A 19,841-nucleotide genomic window follows, 5' to 3' on the forward strand; every position below is an offset into this window, starting at 1 on the left:
ATTCATAAGAAAGGCTGCATATCACCATCATTTGGGAACACAGCAAAGGACAGAGATTGAATACTTTCACATTGCCATAACTGTAACCTGATCGAAAGATGTGAGAACCTCTTGATTAAAACAACTATAAACACATTTAAACAGATAAATTTTCTGAAATTCTTATGAGAAATATTATTTGGTTGGAATAAAACCCTGTAATATCTCTCCAATTTACCCCATCTGAATAGATTATTGCAATAAAGAGTCATCAAAGGAGTGCACTACAGACAAAATTTGGAGTGTGTGCCTTCAGCAAATCAGCTTGGTATCAAAAGAAATGTTACCACATCATTCGACAGGGAGGATATCATATTACAAGTGAATAGTACAGTTGAGCCTGATGATCAATGCGCTGCAGTTAAGGGGAACTATGCATGCCTTGCACCCAAAAGAAAGAATGCATTGAAATGGAGGATTATCAAGCTTCATCAATCAAAGAAGACGGAAGAGATTTCAATATATCTCAAGAGGGAGAAATCTTTGATGAGCATTCAATTTTGCAAAAAAAGAAAGATCTAGAAGAACTGCAAGATGTTCTAAGAGCAGTATCAATTGACAATCAGATTTCAGATGATACGAGGGAATTTTCACCATTTCATAACATTAATTCATTACATTCTCTTGACATCAATGATATAAGCATTGATTGATGAAGATTATCATTCATGTCTTCTTAAAATGCAGGAAATGTTAAACAACTTAGGAGAAATTGAACAAGATGAAGTGTTAGATAATAGGCAAGTTGTTACAATGGAAGCCAAGTATGAAGAGCAATTCGAATTGGCACTAAGTCAATTACTAAAGATCAGAGTAGCCAGAAACTCTTGTGTCCCTACCTGGGCACGCATATCCCCATATCCAAAATGGATACGTATCCAGTACAGCCCAGATACATGTCAAATATTGTACCCACGAATGCCCAGAAAACTTTGATTTTCAACTGAGCCAAATACTATTTTATTTGATTTTTTTTTTAAATTTGACGTAATCTTATTAAATTTAATTAATCCATGAACAAACGTCAGGACTGGAATTGAAGGTTGAAATTCACAATGTTGTCTAAGTGCAAGAAAAGTTGCAAAATTGCAAGGAATATGATGTCAAGGTCAGATTTTCTAACCTTGAAAGGAGAGAAAAATAAAGGAAAGTTCCTAAAGTTCAAAGATGAAATTTCAAGGGAAAAGAATCAGGGAATTTCCTACTGACACTCGGAAATATTGCAAGATTTCCTGCCACAGGTATGGAAATGTGGAAATTTCCTTTCCATAGTGAATTTCTACTCCAAGATTTCAGGTGTGCTCAAGGATTTCTTTTTTAAGACTTGGAAATATTCCAAGATTTTCACGCAAGTGTAAATTTGTGCTCCATATTTCTTGTCTACATTGAATTTGCGCTCAACACTTCATAAGGTTTCACTCCAAAGAAAAATTTCCTTTCCATGGATCTCAACTGCACTCAAGGGGCAATTCACTACTAAGTTAAGGTGAAGCATGTATAAGGAGCAATGCAAGAAATTGCGCTCGATATAACAATGATTTCCATAAACTAGGCATATTGCACTCAACCAACAAAGGAATTCCTTGATCAAGGTCAAAATGCATTCTACATATAATAAAATTCCTTGCTCCCTTGTGGAAATGCACTCTACATCATGAAAATGTGCTCTAATCTAATTTCCTCCCTACCTCTAAATTGTGCCCAAGAAGGTGCATTGATGAGTGAACCAAGAAGTCAAGTGTAGAGGGTGCTATTCCTCTCCTCTAGTGCAATCCTGCCCTTGTTTTTGTCCATGAGAGGGTCTCAAATCTGCTCTCCTTTAGTTGTCCAAGTTGGCTACTTTGAGAGGAAATTCAAAAAATTTAAAAAACAAATTAAAAAAAAACCCTTGGCCAACCTACAAGATGTATTTGAGGAATCCTATAAAGAGGAGTAAGTGTGAAAGCTATTTCACAATTCAAACACAATTCTTTCCTCTCAAATAAATCGCAAGGAAAAAGATGGGTTTGTGAGGAGAAATCAGGTTTCCAAGCAAAGGAAGGAACTAATCAAGAGCAAAATCAAGTGAAAATCCTTCAAGGAGTATTCATGAAATCATACAAGGAAACAAGTAAAGAAACTGAATCAATTTCAAGTCAGAATTTCTTTGTGGTCATGGATTTCCACTTTGAAATCCATGACCATGTCCTAATCCTGCCCTAGTGTGCAAGAGAAAGTGCAAGTTTCACATTTCTCAACGTTTATTTTAATTCACTTGCATTTTATTTGAAGATTAACATATGTTTATGTTTACAAAATCAGTGATTTGTGGTGTTTGAACTTCAATGATGTACAATGCGAAGAATGAACATTCAAGGAGACATAAAGGATAAACATCAAGGACTTCACAATGTGGAAAGGACCAATGAAGAGGATTACTCTAAAATGTGAAAGACTTGCATCAACATGGAAATAATCAAATTCAAGGGAGATTAATGAAAACAAGAGCAACATTCCAACATGAAGACTCAACAATGATAAATCAAGGATCTCAAGGATTAAGCAAGGCAATCCGAAGACAACAATTGTGGAATGAAGAGCGAGACAAGCAAACAAATGGGAAAAGGGATCCTTGTCTTGTGTATTTTTTTGTACTTTGTTATATGTTATCAACTACCTCACCAACTCAAGCAATACTATCTTGTCCATAGGATATCTTGGTAGCATGTAGGGCAGACAAAAGCATCCTTGAATCCTTATGTAGGTGAACTTGGGAAACTGGATAAACCAAGCACCAAACTTCTATTAGAATAATATTCTTAATTATTGTTTAATGGTCAATTATGAAGATTATGTAAATATTGTCTGTTTTAGATTCTTTCTAATAAAGAGTGTTTCTTATTTAGAAACATCGTTCTGTTGTACATTATTAAATGATCCATTGATCATTTGTAAATATCATAAGAAAAATTTACCAATTACGTTTTCGTAATAACTTTCTTTATCAGCTCCTTTGCTTGTGGGGATAACCTTTGATGAATCCCACCTTGCAACATTCTTCTTGTTATGTGCATAGTGAAGGCATCATTCACCATCCTGTCTCAATTCCCCAACTCCTATTTCGATTGGACCTCTATAAATTAATCTTGTGTATTCATGAGCTCTGGCAAGCGAATATATGATATATGAACTCATGTAGAACGTTCTGGTTCGTGCAAGTCTCTTGAGTTGTATGTCAATCTTATTGCTTATGATTCATGCCTAGTTGATCCTCTCCTTTCCATTTGATATGATCTCCATGAAGTAAAACATCCAATTCTCAAACTAGGAGGAGAGGTTCCAATGATTCGATTGAGCAAAGTGATTAATTTGCTAAATTCCTCCTTGAAATCAATCCTATGAAGCTTGGTGGGTAGCTTAGATATGTCGGGAATACTCTTTAATAACTAGTACTTGTTAAATATGCCAAGGCATTTGTCAAGATCATCATCATAGAATGCATGTGCTGCTTCCTTGCTTTTGTAAATCATGTCGTTGAATTCAAGAATGTGGAAAGCTTCACCAATAGCTGAATCGAATAGATAGGCAAGTTCTCTGCCATCAAGTGCTACTATTGTCCTTTTGCTAGCATCATAGTGTTAAGCACACTCAATGATCAATTCATTGCACTGTATCGCTGGAGGGAAGCTTGCTGCTTTCACTATCCCACTCTCGATTATCATCTTTGAATAGGGAAATGTCAGGCAATCCACCTTCTGGAAGTCCCTTTCTTCTTGGGATTGTGTTGTCAGGGTATGGCCAGGTTGCTTGCATGTACACACTGTCAGGTGCATGCACTTCCCTGCATTCGCTAACTGACATTTCCCTACACACACAAGGGTCAAGGCTTCACAATGAAGAGAAATGTTTTTATTCTATAAGGAAATTGGGAACCTAGGGGTTCCGGAGTTCTGGGGAGACAACACTTCACACTTCATGATTCCATTGTTTTCTCCTTGATCAACTGGGGCAGAGCTAGTGCATGGAACATATCTCTGATCAGTTCTCACTGATGGACCAAGGGTGTTATAAAATGACAATAGGTAGCGAAAGTGCTTATGCCTTAAGTTGCACTTTTGAGGGTCGATTGGAAGTCTTAGGTCCCACTTTGGAGGCTTGACTGGAAGTCTTAGGTTGCACTTTGGAGGGCTGAATAGAAGTCTTAGGTTAGGTTACACTTTGGAGGCCCGACTAGAAGTCTTAGGCCGCACTTCGAGGAGTGAATTGGAAATGTTAATGGCAAAGTTCGAACTTCAAGGGGGCAATTAGAAATGTTAGTTCGCGTTTTTCATGCCTAATTGGCAGTGGAAGATTGTTGTGGATTAATCAACTTACTAACACTTCCTTGACTTACTACTGATAAAGTTTGCAACAACTTCTTGGCAATGTACTTAGCAAGATTGTGGTCATCTTTCAAGCAATGGAAATGCACAAGGCTTAGTTCGCTGATTTGAAGCTCGACTGGAAGTCTTAGTTCGCACATTCGACGCCCGACTACAAGTCTTAGTTCGCACATTTTGGGCTCAATTGGAAGTGATCCCAAAGTGTTAACTTTGCTATCTAGATCCCTTTGTTTTGAGCCTCTTCATTATAATTTAGACTTCTAGCCTATCCTTCCTTCCAAAAGTTGACTCAAAAACAATTTGCCTTAGCCAAATCCAACACCTCATCCTCGTTTAAGCAAGCAAAAGATGACAATCAAATGAAATGATCATTGCAAATCATTCATTCTCAAAATGTTGAGGATAAAGATCAACCCAAACTTATTCATCCTAAAGGATCAACACTAGCAATCTAACCTAAAACCTAAAAACTCAAAACAAAAGAGGAGGTCCCCATTTGCAATGGGGCGATGTGTGAAATGGTCACAACAAGGCTGATGATGTAAAAGAAGTTGCAGCGGTAACAAAGGTACTCCATGACATTCATGTTGAAGAAGAGAACACATGACTTCCCAAAGTTTGGTAATGAAACTTTGTTTGAGCTTAATTATGTTCAATGGGGAAGAAACGGATGAAGAATGAAAGAAGGAAGAGACATAAAGGTGTAACCTAAGCCAAAGAAGAGTGTGGAAGCAAACAAGGAAGAATGGTAGATTCGACATCAGCATATGGTTTTCAAATGTTCATGAGCTTCTCTCATGGATCATTTCTTCTTACCTAGGGTGTTTGATGCAGGAGCATCCATGGTGTAAAAGCAATCTTGCATCACCAAAAAATATTGTTCTCTTTCAATAAGGGCTAAAATGGCAGCGTTACTATTTTATGTTTAAAAAAAAATCATTTACACGAGAGTAAATGTCATTTACACGTTAAGCTTACTTATGATTAGTTGGCATAGGTTAGTTATCATTTAATTACTTTTGTAAATTGTCATTTAATAAATGTTTAGTTAATTATCATAAAGTTACTTTTGTAACTTGTCATTTAATAAAGTTCATAGGATCACGTTAGTTATCTTAGGTGGCATTCTAGAAGATATGAGCCCATGTCTCATTATTTAATAATTGTTTTAGGCATTTAATTTTCTACCTCATCATCTCTTGCCTATATAAGCAAGGCATATGAACATTTGTAATCATCTTCAACCATTATCAATATATTCATTGTTATGCATTATTCTATCTATTTCTTTATTTTTGTTGTGAGTATGGGTTTGTAAGGGGAGTACCACCCATCATATTGACTATACCACTAACAAAACTGACAACCCTATTGATGGTTGTCAATTGTTGTTTGGTGAGCTAGGACTAATGAGGCTAAGCCTCAGGCCCAACCCCCAATCTCATGTGGGCAGAAACCAGCCCCCCATGAGGTATAATTTTTTTTATTAAACCTTTTCCATTGCCCTTTCAAATCAACCAAATTAAAAAATTAAGATAGAATTTAACTTTTTTCGGGTCCACCACATGCCACCAATCCTGCATAGCTTGCTGAAGTCAGTCGTATGGTCAACACTTTTAACCTCCTTTATAGCCAAATTGGGCATTTTTTTCAAAAAGGCATAACTTTCACCCCAAGTGTCAATGATTTTTCATAGTTGTCAACTTTTGAGCACTTTGTTGTGTATCAATGGTTTTTCCAAATTTTCCTATTGACATAGCAATGCTAGCTGAGATGTCATAACTTGTAAATACGAAGTCAGATTTTTTTCTTCTTATAGTTAGTAAAAAGGTTGTTCAACAGACTATACAATGGATCGGGTTTGGAGATGTTTTGTTCAAAAGTATTTCCATTTGATCTATTTATTTGTTCCTGTGACCTATGTCACAAGGTTCGAGTTCAGCAACAATAAAATTCGAATGAAATTCAAAAAGGGGAAACAATTTGATAGAAATCTCGTGATTAAATTCATCTTATATAAATTTGATTTATATTATATAAAAAATAAATTAAAATTATTAAAAATAAAATAATGTTATATTAAATTTAAATATTTATATATATATATATATGTATTTTGGTAATATTAATATTAAATATATTGTAATTCTTAAATTCTAATTTAAATATTTGAATTTATTAAATTTGATATATTAATAATAGATTAAATATTTTAGAATATATTTAATTTTAATTTATGAAAGTTTAATATTTTTTAAATTTATTAAAAAATAAAACCATATTAAATTTTAAAAATAAAGTTAACCTTTTTAATAAAAATTTATGTATATAAAACAACATAAACTCTATTGATTAAAATATAAAATGCACATGTAAAATTTTGTAAATGAATCAAAAAGAAAAACGTCAAAACTAAGACTAAAAAAGAAAAACCACCGCCTACTTCTGGTGGAGTGTTGCAAAGGCGTCAAGGTGGATGTCGCTAGTGAAATGTGATACAACTATTGTTTTAACCCTAGCTTTGATCTATATGGCTATTTGAGTAATGAGGGTCGGAATATCAATTTTGTGGAGTGATTTACCTCTACTTTGGGCCCAAATATGCCCATTTAAGCCATACATGGGACATTTTTAATCACTACCTCTCCTCACCAACAAGCTAATATCGTGTTTTGACTAATGATGGGCATTTTAAAAAACTATCAACAACCCGAACAAAAATGCATTTTATAGATAAACATTTTTAATCCATACAAATTTGTGGACAAATTTTTATGATTTTTATAGATTTTTCTAATGATCGTTGAATTTCGAACTTCATGGCCGAAATTCAACAAACCCTGTAACTTAGCCCGTGACAATGGTACTTTGCTTGTGGCAAATTAACTGAAATGATTTGGTGTTCAAGTTGTTGGAAACTTACATGTATAATTTTGATCATCTTTGTTTGACATGGTTACCAGTATATTGTTGAATTTATATATTCCATTATGAGATCTATGACTTGTGCAATGTTGCAAGTTGTCTATTGCTTATACGTTGCATATAACTCAAATGTGGGTTGTTCATACCCATAGATATTTCAATGTGGATACAAATTCTAATTTATGGTTTCATTTGGTTACTTATACAATTGTTTTGTGGGATCTATACTTGTTGACACTGTGATGCAAACTTATGTGACTCGGTGAGAGTTTGATGCTAGTACATTTGGTGTTGATGATGGTATTAGCCACATGGTTTACATGATACCAATTGGCAGTTTTGTGCAAGTCTATGCCACCATCAACACCAAATGTACTAGCATAAGGTTGTCTTCTAAGAAGAGGAAGATGGAATCCACACCAAATTGAGAGGATTTTAAAAGCAAAGGTAGGATTTTATGACTTTTTTAATTAGTTTCATATTCATAATTTCATAGACATGGTTGCAAGTGCATATTAATTGTTCAATGTTCAAATTGTCATCAAAATTCAACATTGAAATTTGGAAATTAAAAAAAAAATCGTATTTATAAACGTGTTTGCCATATTTTTTATTTTTTATTTTTTATTTTACTATTTTACAAATTGAAATTAACGGTTTATATGTTCAATTTATTATTTTTTATTTTGTCAGACTACAATGAAACTTTGTGTATGACTTGGTGATAGGGGGCAAAGGGCTTAAGTTTTGGGGACAGGGGGGCGTGGGCCTTGGGGGGATGGGGGGAGGTAGGGGCGGCGGGCGTGCAGGGGAGACGCATCCTTGTGGAACACTGATTTAAATTATAGAGACGTAAATATAAGAATACTAAAACTACATATAAATTCCACTAACAAATTTTTCATCACCAAAATAAAATAAAATTGAATTGGACAAAAATGAAATTTACCTTATAAAAAAAAAAAAAAAAAACCACGATTGACCCTGACTCGGGCTCGGACGGGTCAGGGGGCGTGACTCGCCTGACTCGCCGAGTCCGAGGGTCATGACCCGGCCAGAGTCACTTAAAAAAGTGCAGTAAAACAAACAAAAAAAAAAACATAACATTTTTTAATGATTTTTTGGCCTCGCGGGGCGCTGCCCCTCGACCCCGCCCTGTATCGCGCAAGGGGCACTGCCCCTTGACCCCGGGGTCAAGGGAACGCGCAAGGGGCGCTGCCCCTTGACCCCAACTTGGGGGCGCTGCCCCCAAACCCCCGTTGAAAAATATAGGGGGAAACCGCGCCGATAGAAGTAGGGAAAATCTAACCTACGAGTCTAATTAGGCTCCATATAACAACACAACTTAGAAATCTTGGTAATTGGTATTTAGATTTAGTATTTCAAATTTCCTATAGTCTCATTTGAAAATGTAATTCTTATACTGTAATACTGTCATACATCTTTTCAAAACTAGTTTTTCAAGTACTATATGTATATGTATAACTATATCAGCACCACCACCTCGCCACCCCCCCCGCTGCCGTCCCCCTGCCGTCCCCAAACTTAGGCCCTTGGTCCCCCCGTCCTGGAAACGCGTCCCCTCGTCCCCAACGCCCGTGGAACACTGGAAAAATAGGAAGCCATAGTTTTGTAACCAGCTGAGAGGAAGAGGTAAAAAGCTTGCACAAATCACATTGGGGCAACACTACAGTCTGATTGGCTCAGTGAGTCCACCGATCCAGTCTTCACTAATGAGGACCTTGAGTGGGTTGACCAGGCAGACAGAAAGGCTCTCACTGTGGCTATGGCAGAGGAGGATAGAGCACGATCAAGCACAACACCTATGGCTACTCAGACTGGCACATCACAGGTAGAGACTATGGCTACTCAGTCATCCAGGACCTACCTTAGACGCCTTTCTAGGAGGCAGATAGACGAGGCTAAGCCAGAGCCTGAGCCATAGACTTGTTTTTGTTTACACTTTAGAGTTACATATATGTTTGGGAACATTTGAAGTCATGGATTTTATATATATTGGACAACATTTATAACTCTATATATCTATGTTTTCTAATTCCTTCAACTACAATTTACATTTCTACGCATGTGATGGAAGTATGTTTATGTAATATGTATGTGATCAAATTAGCTTCTATTTGATGATGTTATAGTGTCTTTAAGCTTAATTCAATAATGGGTGTATGAAACAAGTTTTAAATCGTTAAAAATCTCTAAATTTCAAGGGTTTTCTTATTTTGCCGAGTCATTGCCGAGTCCGAGCCAAGTCACGAGTCGAGTCGGCCTTGCCGAGTCAGAGCCGAGTCCGAGTCTGGGAACTTTGATATTTAACTAAAAATTTTGAACATTCTAAACATTAAAAAGAAATCTATCAAAATAATTAAATTCAAACATATATTAATAATTGAAAATCCAAATCAGATATTTTAAAATATTAAATTTTAAAAAATCTAGGCTGAAATTTTTTTCGTGATAATTAAATTAAGTATTAATTGAAGAAGTTTCACATTACCTTCATATGCATATTATGTAATAGGCAACATAAATTATCATTGAATTAGGGATACAAAAACATTCAAATTGCAAAAAGTTGACTAAAATCACTTAAATCTACCTCTCATGTAATTAAGTTTTGGGATGAAAGAAAAACACATACCTTATAAAATCTACCGAGCTAATTTCAATAGTAAATCGATTCTTAAAAATATCTCTGTAATTGGGCTTCAAGGTCATGGACTTGTCCACACATACTCCATTCACAAATGACAAAAGGGGACCTCCCCTAACATTCTATCTCGCAAAACTACATCGATAAGATGAGAAGAAAGTTAATGCAATTAATGGGCATTTTTGAACCCGAGACAAGTGCAAATTTGATCTTGCATGTTGCCCCATACTCAATGCCATAGATATGCTCAACAGAGAGAACAACATTCTAGTTTGCACGCACTTGTAATGCTTCCTTTGAAATCTTAAGTGAGAAATTTGTTTGACTATAAATTGAAGACTTGATGTTCATTGCTCCTTAGTTCAATGTAAGGATTTGAGTTGGAAAATGAAAAAATGTTGTTTCAAGATATAAGGAGATAACGATGAATTATTTAATTCAGCTAATGAATAATTATGTGGATAATATAATATAATATAGAAATAATTGTACTATTTAATTCCCACTATTCCACTTAGATAATATAATATTATAGTTTATAACATTAACATATATCATTTTATAATATTTAATATAAAATATTATTAATTTAATTTTTTTTAAAGATAGAAATAATTGTTTTTTCATATTTAAAAGATTGTCATAAATGTTTTTTAAATATGAATTAGAAACTTCTATTACGTTGATTTTTAGGAAGAGTATCTCCATTGAATGACAATTTATCCATATCATTCTTAGGCTTTTTTCATATAACATAGTATTTTTAATATTGATAATCATAAAATATTTACAATTTAAATTAAATATTTCATTTAAAATAAATAGATAACTAAAATTATTTATATATAAAAAGCATACAAGTGTCGATTTAAGTAGCGTGGAGTTTTTATTGAAAGAGGTTCTTCAATTCACTTTGTGAGTGTAATACACATCTTGGCGTAATTAATAAAAGCAAAAAGAAAATCTTTTTGTCTTAATCCTTTGCATTATGTTGCATGCATACTTTGAATTTAAATTTTAGAATTGTAGACTTACAAATTTTATATTGTTAATTTGTTCGTTGTAGTGTCGTAATGAGTTATGATGGCATGAACGAGGATGAGGTGATGTTCAATGTGACAATGTTGAATCCAATTATGCCACTGAGGTTGAGGTTGAGGCTAAGAGGGGTGATCATGATGGTGAAATTGAAACCACCAATTCCATGACAGATGTAACCTACAAGTATGAAATGCCTCTCTACAATACTGGCAAATTTTGCTAAGGATTCCTTTGATCCTTGATCTCCTTTAAAACAATTTGACACAAAATACAAAGCAGGCCTAAGGCATCTAGGGGCAAAAGGTTGTGGAAGTGCCACTTTTGTGTCCCTAAATTTCAAGGCAACGTTACTAGAGTTAATGCCCGTATTTGAGAAAAAGGTGTGGAAATATGTGAGTTGCTGCCTTGTTGGTGACACCAACAAATTTGAAATTCAAGGTCGAGACATGTGAGCTATGGGTGTCAATGTTGAAAACAATGCAACTATACCTATATCAGCTTCTTTGTTTCATAGGTCAATGGGTCATCAAATCCAACAACAAAATTCTACTTCTACTTTGCAGAGGCAAGTTGCACATATGCTAGCTTCTTCTTCTTCAAGAATCCATGCAACAAAGGCCAAGGGGAAACACAAGTTGACAAGTGATGTTCCTACCCCAATGGCTAAATTATTCAATGTGCAGATGATGCCATTACCAAATTCTCTTTTGCCAATGGCATTTCATGACATGTGGCTCAATCTCCTTATTGTAAGGAGGTGAAGGTTGATAGTAGCAAGGTCAAGACCATCATATGTGCCACTAGGGGAACAAGATTGAGGAGCCCAATCTTGGCTAGGAACTATTCCAAATAAAAATGTTGGGCGGCAAGTGGACGCGATATAGTCATGGATGGGTGGATGGACATTAGGCATCATCCATGCATCAATATCATGGTTACATGTTTAGAGGACTCCTATTTTCTTAAGGCAGCTGATTGTTCAGGGTATCGCAATGATGCTGATTTTCAGTTTCAAACCCTCAAGGATGCTATTGAGGTTGGACCTCAAAATGTGGTCCAAGTAGCGACAAATGTAACCCATGTGTGCAAAGTTAAAAGGAAATTAATTGAGGCGGCTTATAGACATATTTGGTGGACTCCTTATTGAGTGCATACCAAGAATAATGCACTCAAGGACATGGGAAAGATTGACCGGATAAAAGTAGTGGTCAATGATGCTAGAGATGTGTAGATGTTTATTTTCAACAGCCACACTTCACATGCACTCTTCAAAACATTCTGTAAGAAAAAATTCTTGAAACCTATTAGGACTAGATATCAACTAATGGTTATGATAGCAAAATGGAATCAGTGGCCTGAGTACAAGACAAAGCAAGGGATTATCGTTTAGGATGTAGTGTAGTATAATGTTTTTTGGGGTGATACAAAATAATTAGTCTCCATCATTACTCCAATTTTCCACGTCATTAGATATGGGGATGCCAAAGGTGTATGAGTGCATTGATTCTATGCTAGACCAAATGAGGGTTGTCAAGTGAGAAGAGACCCCATATTAGCATTCTACAATGAGCATATTCAGCCAATCATTCATTGAAGATAGGAAGAGCTCAGCACTCCCTTGCACATGGTTGGCTATGCATTGAACTCCAAGTGATACAAGCAAAAGCTTGGTAGGTTAAAAGAATACAAGATACTGAGGTGAAGGCAAGGTTCATAAGGTCCATCCAAAATATGTATGATCTTGTAAAGGCCAACACCATTCATACTAAGTGGACAAAATTTGTCACTCTTGAGGTTATTCTGAGGAGGCCAAGATGGATAGGGCAACTATGTCACATGAGGCCTCAATTTTGTGGTGGGACTGCCATGGACTGAATTCTTTGACTACCACTCTAGCCAATTCATTGCTATCTCAAGTTTCTAGTAGAACATGTATGATCCTGTAAAGGCCAACACCATTCATACTAAGTGGACAAAATTTGTCACTCTTGAGGTTATTCTGAGGAGGCCAAGATGGATAGGGCAACTATGTCACATGAGGCCTCAATTTTGTGGTGGGATTGCCATGGACCGAATTCTTTGACTACCACTCTAGCCAATTCATTGCTATCTCAAGTTTCTAGTTCTTTTGCTACTGAGAATAACTGATTTGCTTATAGCTTCATCCACTCTTTTAAGAGGAACAAGCTTACCTGTAGAAGAGTAGAGAAGCTTGTGTTTGTACATATTGCATTGTGTCTCATTGACCGCAAGACACTTTGTACAAAGAGAATCCAACAACACAGTGGGATGTGAAGCTAGAGGAGCCAACACAGATTGACAAGGATGCTACAAATACACAAAGAGGGCTGTTCAGTATTACTTTGGAGGAGCTTGACCATGTGGAGTCGTGTTGTGACGTATTCACACATCGCCCCATTGCAAATGAGGACCCCTACTTTTTTTTGCTTTCTAGGGTTTGCTTTCTAGGTGTTTAGGGTTTGTCTGTTAGCCTTTGTATTTTGAGTGTCGCCAAGGGATCAATAGGATGGTAGGTTTTGCTTGAGCCAGGGGAGTCAGCAGGTGCTCCAGGTTAGGGTTTCTTTGAGAGTCTTCCTTAGGGCCTGGTTTTGCTCTTGTTGCTAATTGTGTCTTGCTTTGTGAGTGGGTATCATTCTTGAAGGTCCGAGCTAGGTCAAGTTGGTGAGTGATGAAGTCTGGAATGTCATCCTGATCTTCAAATGCCCTGAAATTTGGCTGTCTGGAATGCCTTGATCCTGAAATTTGGCTAAGTCTGGAATGTCCTGATCCTAAAATTTGACTAAGTCTGGAAAACTAAAGAATCCTCCAAAAACTAGATTTTGCAATATAACTCTTGGAGGTCTGAAACCACTCTCAAACATCCTGGAAGTATATATGGAATATAACTTAAAGTATAAGAAAGAAGAGAATTTCGCTCCTGACCCTTCCAAAGGGTCCAGAGCGAAATTCTAAAATCCATCTATTCCTCTCATATTTATGCCAAGCCAACCCTAGACAAAGATGGTAGAGGTCCTTGAGATTGCCCTTGAGTTGATTGTTGTCTCCAAAAATGATGATTTTGGGCTAAAGGAAGAAATTCGCTCCTGACCCTTCCAAAGGGTCCAAGGCGAAAATTCTTCAATCACCTTTTTCTCCTTGCAAAATTAAGTCAAACTAGAGTTGGATGAGAGAAGAGAAGTGTTTCCTTGCCTTGTGAAGTGATTTGAAGTCAAAAAATGGAGTAATTGAGGCCTAACCAAGAAAATTCGCTCCTGACCCTTCCAGAGGGTCCAGGGCGAAATCTTTTGAAACTCCTATTTTTCACCTTGTTTGGGCCAGGCGAGGAGCTAATTGTGAAATAATGTTGAAGAGAGGTCTAAATTGGGCAAAATAGCAAATTTCGCTCCTGACCCTTCTAAAGGGTCTAGGGCGAAATTCTTATAGGGTTTGTTCCTGGAGAAAATCTTGGGCAAGTTTCATGTTAATATCTTTTTGTTGATGATTTAAGTTGAAAATGCTATGTTGAAATGAATTTATCATGTGTCCTTAATCATCTTTTGGTTTGTTTTGGCAGATGAAAGAAGACCAGGCCAGGACAAGGACGACCTTCTCCAGCCCAGCATCAACAAGGACGACCTTCTCCAGCCCAACATTTGAAGGAAAGACAAGGTGGCATCCCAGTCATCACTCCTCTAGTCGGGTTGGTCCACCTTAGCGTGTCCAGATTCAATGTACCTGACTCATGGGAGATGGCACAAACTTCGATGTACCTACCCCAGTTCTCCATTGGTCGAATATTCCAGAAAAGACATGTCCAAATAATGCAATTATTTCATTGGCCAGAATTAAGTTTGTTGTAACAAACCCTAATTGGGGTTTTCATTGTAAAATCCAAGCCATTGAATTGTATTGTGGGCACTATATAAGCCCTGGCTCTTCATTTGTAAAAGCGAATAGTTAGTCAATAGTTGATAGTAGGTGAATAGTTAGCTAATAGTGAATAGTCAGTTAATAGAATAGCAGTTAGAGTAGAATAGAAAGAGAAGGCAAAGATTGTTGCCAAGATGTTGTTGTACAAGACTTGTAAACTTTATTGAAGAAATGGTGAAATCTATGGGTCGATTCAACAATTTGCATGGTCTCTATACTTCTCAGATTTGATTTCATGTTATTAGATGAGTGGAAGAAATGTGTTTGATTGATGGTGAAATTTGTATATCCATACTACTAGCAGTTTGTTGATTGCAGACTTGCCTTGTGTAGTCAACTGGAATCATTCAGCTTGAGCTTAACTTCAATTGTCGCTTCTTCATTGACATGCATAAGCCTGATGGTGTCTATGCCTATAGTGATGATCTGAACATCATAAAGCTTTCCTCCGAAGATCGCACTAACCTTGTAGAGATGGTCCTGGGATGTCAAAACAAGACTTAGTTAGAATTTCATCAAAGGTCATTCATTGCTCTTACATTCTTAGTGTCAGAATTAGATCCTTTCCTCGCCCTCATCATTTTTTCTTTTTTTTCAAAATCTAGGCTAGTGAAATCCTGTGTTCCAGTAATATTAAAAGCGAATCAGACGTTCAGTCATCAAGTGTAAGTCCCCTTGTGATTCCAGCAAAATCACATCATACCACAGAGAGCTTATCCACGAGTAGAGAACCTACATACAAGAACCTTGGAGTTGCCTCGACTAATCCTTCGGCGAGATCTTCAACAGTCGGGAAACTTTGCTCAAGAGAGGATAAGGTACCTTTAGGTATTTTATTCCGTGTTCGCATGTGCATAAAAAACACATCAACAAGTCAACACTTTGAATTTTCAATGTTCAATGATAATTTTTTTAAGTTCACTTCAAAGCTTAGTAGTATTTATGTTAATCAATGTTATTATGTTTCACTAATTTGCTTAAGGTTCATTTGTAATTGCCATACATCATTTTATAACTATTTTTTCAAGAAACTCCTTGGAAGAATGTTTTATATTTATTATATAGAGATATGCCATCCCAAAACATTGGATTCTTTTCCCACACTGGAAACTCATCTCCATGTCCTCTATTTTCCTTTATAAGGAACTCCATGGAACAACAAAAAATAATAATATATGACCATTGGAATTAATACCTCCTCCAATACTAATGCACAAATAGATAGTCCTTTCTCATGTCCTTGCGATACAAAGTAGAGCAACCTACCTCAAAATGAAGAATGCAAATGCTCAATTGCTCTACTTATAATGATTATACAACCCAAATACAAGATAAAACCGTTTGCATATTGTAGCAACACTTATAACATCAAAGATTAATAATTAAAGCTTTGAGACGTAAAGATTGCACCACAAAAATAAAAACTCGCATACTAATCTAATATCCCTCTATACATTTTGTACTTTTTTGAAATTGTTGAAATTAGCTGTTAACTAATCTAGTTATTAAAAAACTTAAAAGAAAACATAAATAACAAAAGGTAAGACTGAGATTCTAACCCAAAACTTAAAACATGAAGAAAAATACAAAATACCTCGTAAATGTTTTGCTATTGACTAGATTTTCAATTTCAGTGAGTTTTGATTCATTTTTGTCTTTGGCTACTAAAGTAATCTCTCTGCCTTGTGAATCTGATTGTACTACATCATCCTGCAATAAATAAATAACATAAATCTTCCCTGGAACTGAGCACAATAATCCATAAATCATACCAAGCAAATTTAATTATACTTGAGTGTTACATTGTTTTCTTTCGAAACAAACATTTTAAAATTAACCTGGCTATTCATCATGGAAATTTTTGAAGATAAATTTCTTATAGATATGTATTCTTACCTTAAGTACTATAGCTCCTAGAATATTTTCTTCCTGTTCCTGCTCCTCTGTACAATTGTCAATCAGTACACACATTATAAATAAAAATTTAAATACTGATTCCAATTTACAGATTGTGAACACACAATGCAGCCAAACAATCAACCACAAAGTTTTAAAGAACAAGAAGTAAAAAAATTCAGTTCCACTTCAATAGATAGAATTGAAGTCACAGTGTCATGTTCAACTCTTTTGGACCACTAGCGATGAAATTTTGAGCTGTTTGATTTGGTCTTTCAGCCAATTTTAACCAAATGTTCTTTACTTCCATCTTTCAAACAAAACAGCATGCTAATCACTACCTCCAAGGTGTGCAGGGTGTGCATAGAAATAGTGAAGAATCGACAAAAAATCAGCATGAATGCTTGGGCTAAATACAAAAGTCAAATCCCTCATCACCATATGTAGAGCTTAGCCTACATAATATATTTTACACAATTGCCTTAATATTTTGATGACGATATGAAAAGCCCACCAGCATTTGTTACAACTAATGGGATGTTGCCCAATACAGAACTTAAATTTTCACAAATTACAATGTATTTGACAAAGTTACCTTAGTAACTTGAAGTGCCAATATTGCAGACGTCCCTATTAACAACATCAAGCTTCCAAGATTTGTGTAGGCTCTCAAACATATATCTCCACAAATCTCATAAAACAGACTCCAAACCTAAGGGCCAGGGAGTGTCAACAAAGGGTACTGGGTTAGATTTATAATCAGATTATGCAATGAATGGGCTATAATGTATGGGGAAGATCAATCCCTTCTCTTGGCTCTGCTAGGCCTAAGGTTAAACACAGTATATTTAAAGAGAACTTACTCAAATTAATAATCTTACCAAACAAACTCTTCCCTATTGCAATGAGAGACTCCTAGGTATATCACTAAATCTTCATGCAAATGCCAGGCCAAAGTGGGTATTCCCTAAGGTTAAACATGGAATAATTAAAGAGAAATAACTCAAATAACTAATCATACCAAACAAACCCTGCCCTAGACACCTAGGGATATCAATAAGTCTTCATGCAAGTTTCTACCATAACCTCCTTCAAGCAAAAGAAAAAACAGAATGTTCATGCAACTCAAGATATGCAAATCACTTCTCTTAAGATGTATACTAATGAGAGCCTACTTCATGCACACGTGCAAAAGGAAGAACAATGCAAAGCCATGAAATGATTGGTTAAGCTTTGACTCTATTACGATGTATTCTTGAAATACTAAAGGCACTTGCTGAGTTGGTAGAATAATGATTCTAAAACTGATGTAAAGATGTTCTTGTTGCATTTGAAATATGGTGTTTTGGAGAAGCTGAAAACAAAACTTGTGCCTTAATCTGTATTGGCCTTTGGGTGAAACAGTTGAATTTCAAAATTCAAATCGAGCAACAAATGTGTATCAAAACCAGAGAGCCTACAACTCAAGGGAGATGAGGACAGAAAGGACTAAAGCTTGCATTCACACACACATGAACTATGCCCTATATAAGCCAAATGCACAAACTCAGAGATATAATAGCATCCATAGTTGATGAATCCATCAACAAACAAATATTCTTTCTATATAATGCTGAAATAATCCTTGAGAAAGGTTTCATAAGGTTTTCACAATCTCTAAGATGATCAACTAATCTAGGACAACACTCAAACTAGCAAATGTAGCAGGAATCACATATATTCCCAAAAACATACCAGGCATTCATGAAGATATCGACATCAATGATAGCATTACAGTTATGAACATTCCTTTATGATTAAAAAACATACATGCTCTTGAAACATAGAAATTCAAAGTGATATCATCTGACACCCTCGAGTACTTGCAGAAACAGGAGACAGTTAAAAATTATCCTTAGCAATCTCTTCCAGCCAGTCAACCAATGACAACCATTTTATGAAATTTCAGCATATATAGCCTAAAAGTTCGACCATCCCAGCAAATATGCTGTACACGTCTCAGCAAGTCATATCAACATAGTCACCTATTCAATCCACACAGTACTGCAGGCTGATGAGAATTTCATGAAGATCAACAAACTGTACCAGATGATATGAGAAACATCAGCAATTAAGCTTCCAACAACTTTAAGTCCATAGGGTGTGACTGTACGCAATCAAGTTTAACATCTGGCTGAGATCTCTGTCATGTTAATGCTGATGAGAAACAAAAATGGACCAAAAGTTTGAATGTCCCAACATGGGCAGGAGAAGCACTTTTTAAATAACCTGGGAGGTTCAAGCCAATGACAGCAAGAAAAGAAGCCCTACCACAAATATGAAATAAAATTGCATGATGAAGACCTTTGTTAGCACCAAGGTATGTTCACAACATACCTAGCCAAAACAGACCTAAAGGACTTGAAAGGAACAAACCTTGATCATTGGGCATATGTAAATAGGCATACCCTAGACTGCAATAAAATCCTAACATCAAAGCAAACACAAAGATATGATCACAAAAAAATACTACACAAGGCAACACAAGCCACCAATGGCAAAACTCACATCAAATTAGCAATACATAAAAACCAACAAGTTGTTCATCCAAAGAAGATGCACTATCATCCCATCTCCCACTTTTGTTTATTCATCAGTCTATGAATGGAAGGAAATAAGCTTCATCCAATATTGTGTCCACTGACCAAAGTGCTTTCCAAAAATGGTTCAACAATTTGGTGTGTCAATCAAACATTATAGTGGATGGTATTCCTAAGGGAACCCATACATCTGAAAGTATAATTGAGTAATTTCCAAAGTAGACACAAACTTATTGGCAAGCATAAAAAATTGCCAGCTCAAAGAATCTATCACTAAGTAGACAGCCATTACCCCTTCTGGTGGTGGGATAGATAGACAGAAAGCCCCTAGATAAAGATTCCCGAGGCTCTGGTGGACCCAAGAAAAGTGTGTGCATACATTGTCTTTTGTAACTAGTTTGG

At 35.9% G+C, this 19,841-nt stretch overlaps 1 protein-coding gene across 1 annotated transcript in view; it reads right to left on the minus strand.

Moving 5' to 3' along the window:
* LOC131067398 (nuclear pore complex protein NUP1) overlaps positions 1 to 19,841 on the minus strand; it is a 38,742-nt gene that overhangs the window by 3,986 nt on the left and 14,915 nt on the right. The window contains exons 2-3 of the mRNA XM_058002383.2: positions 16,861 to 16,907; positions 16,559 to 16,674 (exon numbers count right to left, since the gene is read on the minus strand). Of these exons, the coding sequence (XP_057858366.1) occupies positions 16,559 to 16,674; positions 16,861 to 16,907 (163 nt within the window). The remainder of the gene's footprint in view (positions 1 to 16,558; positions 16,675 to 16,860; positions 16,908 to 19,841) is intronic.

This window comes from Cryptomeria japonica, chromosome 5, assembly GCF_030272615.1.
Source record: "Cryptomeria japonica chromosome 5, Sugi_1.0, whole genome shotgun sequence".
Classification (NCBI taxonomy): Eukaryota; Viridiplantae; Streptophyta; class Pinopsida; order Cupressales; family Cupressaceae; genus Cryptomeria; species Cryptomeria japonica.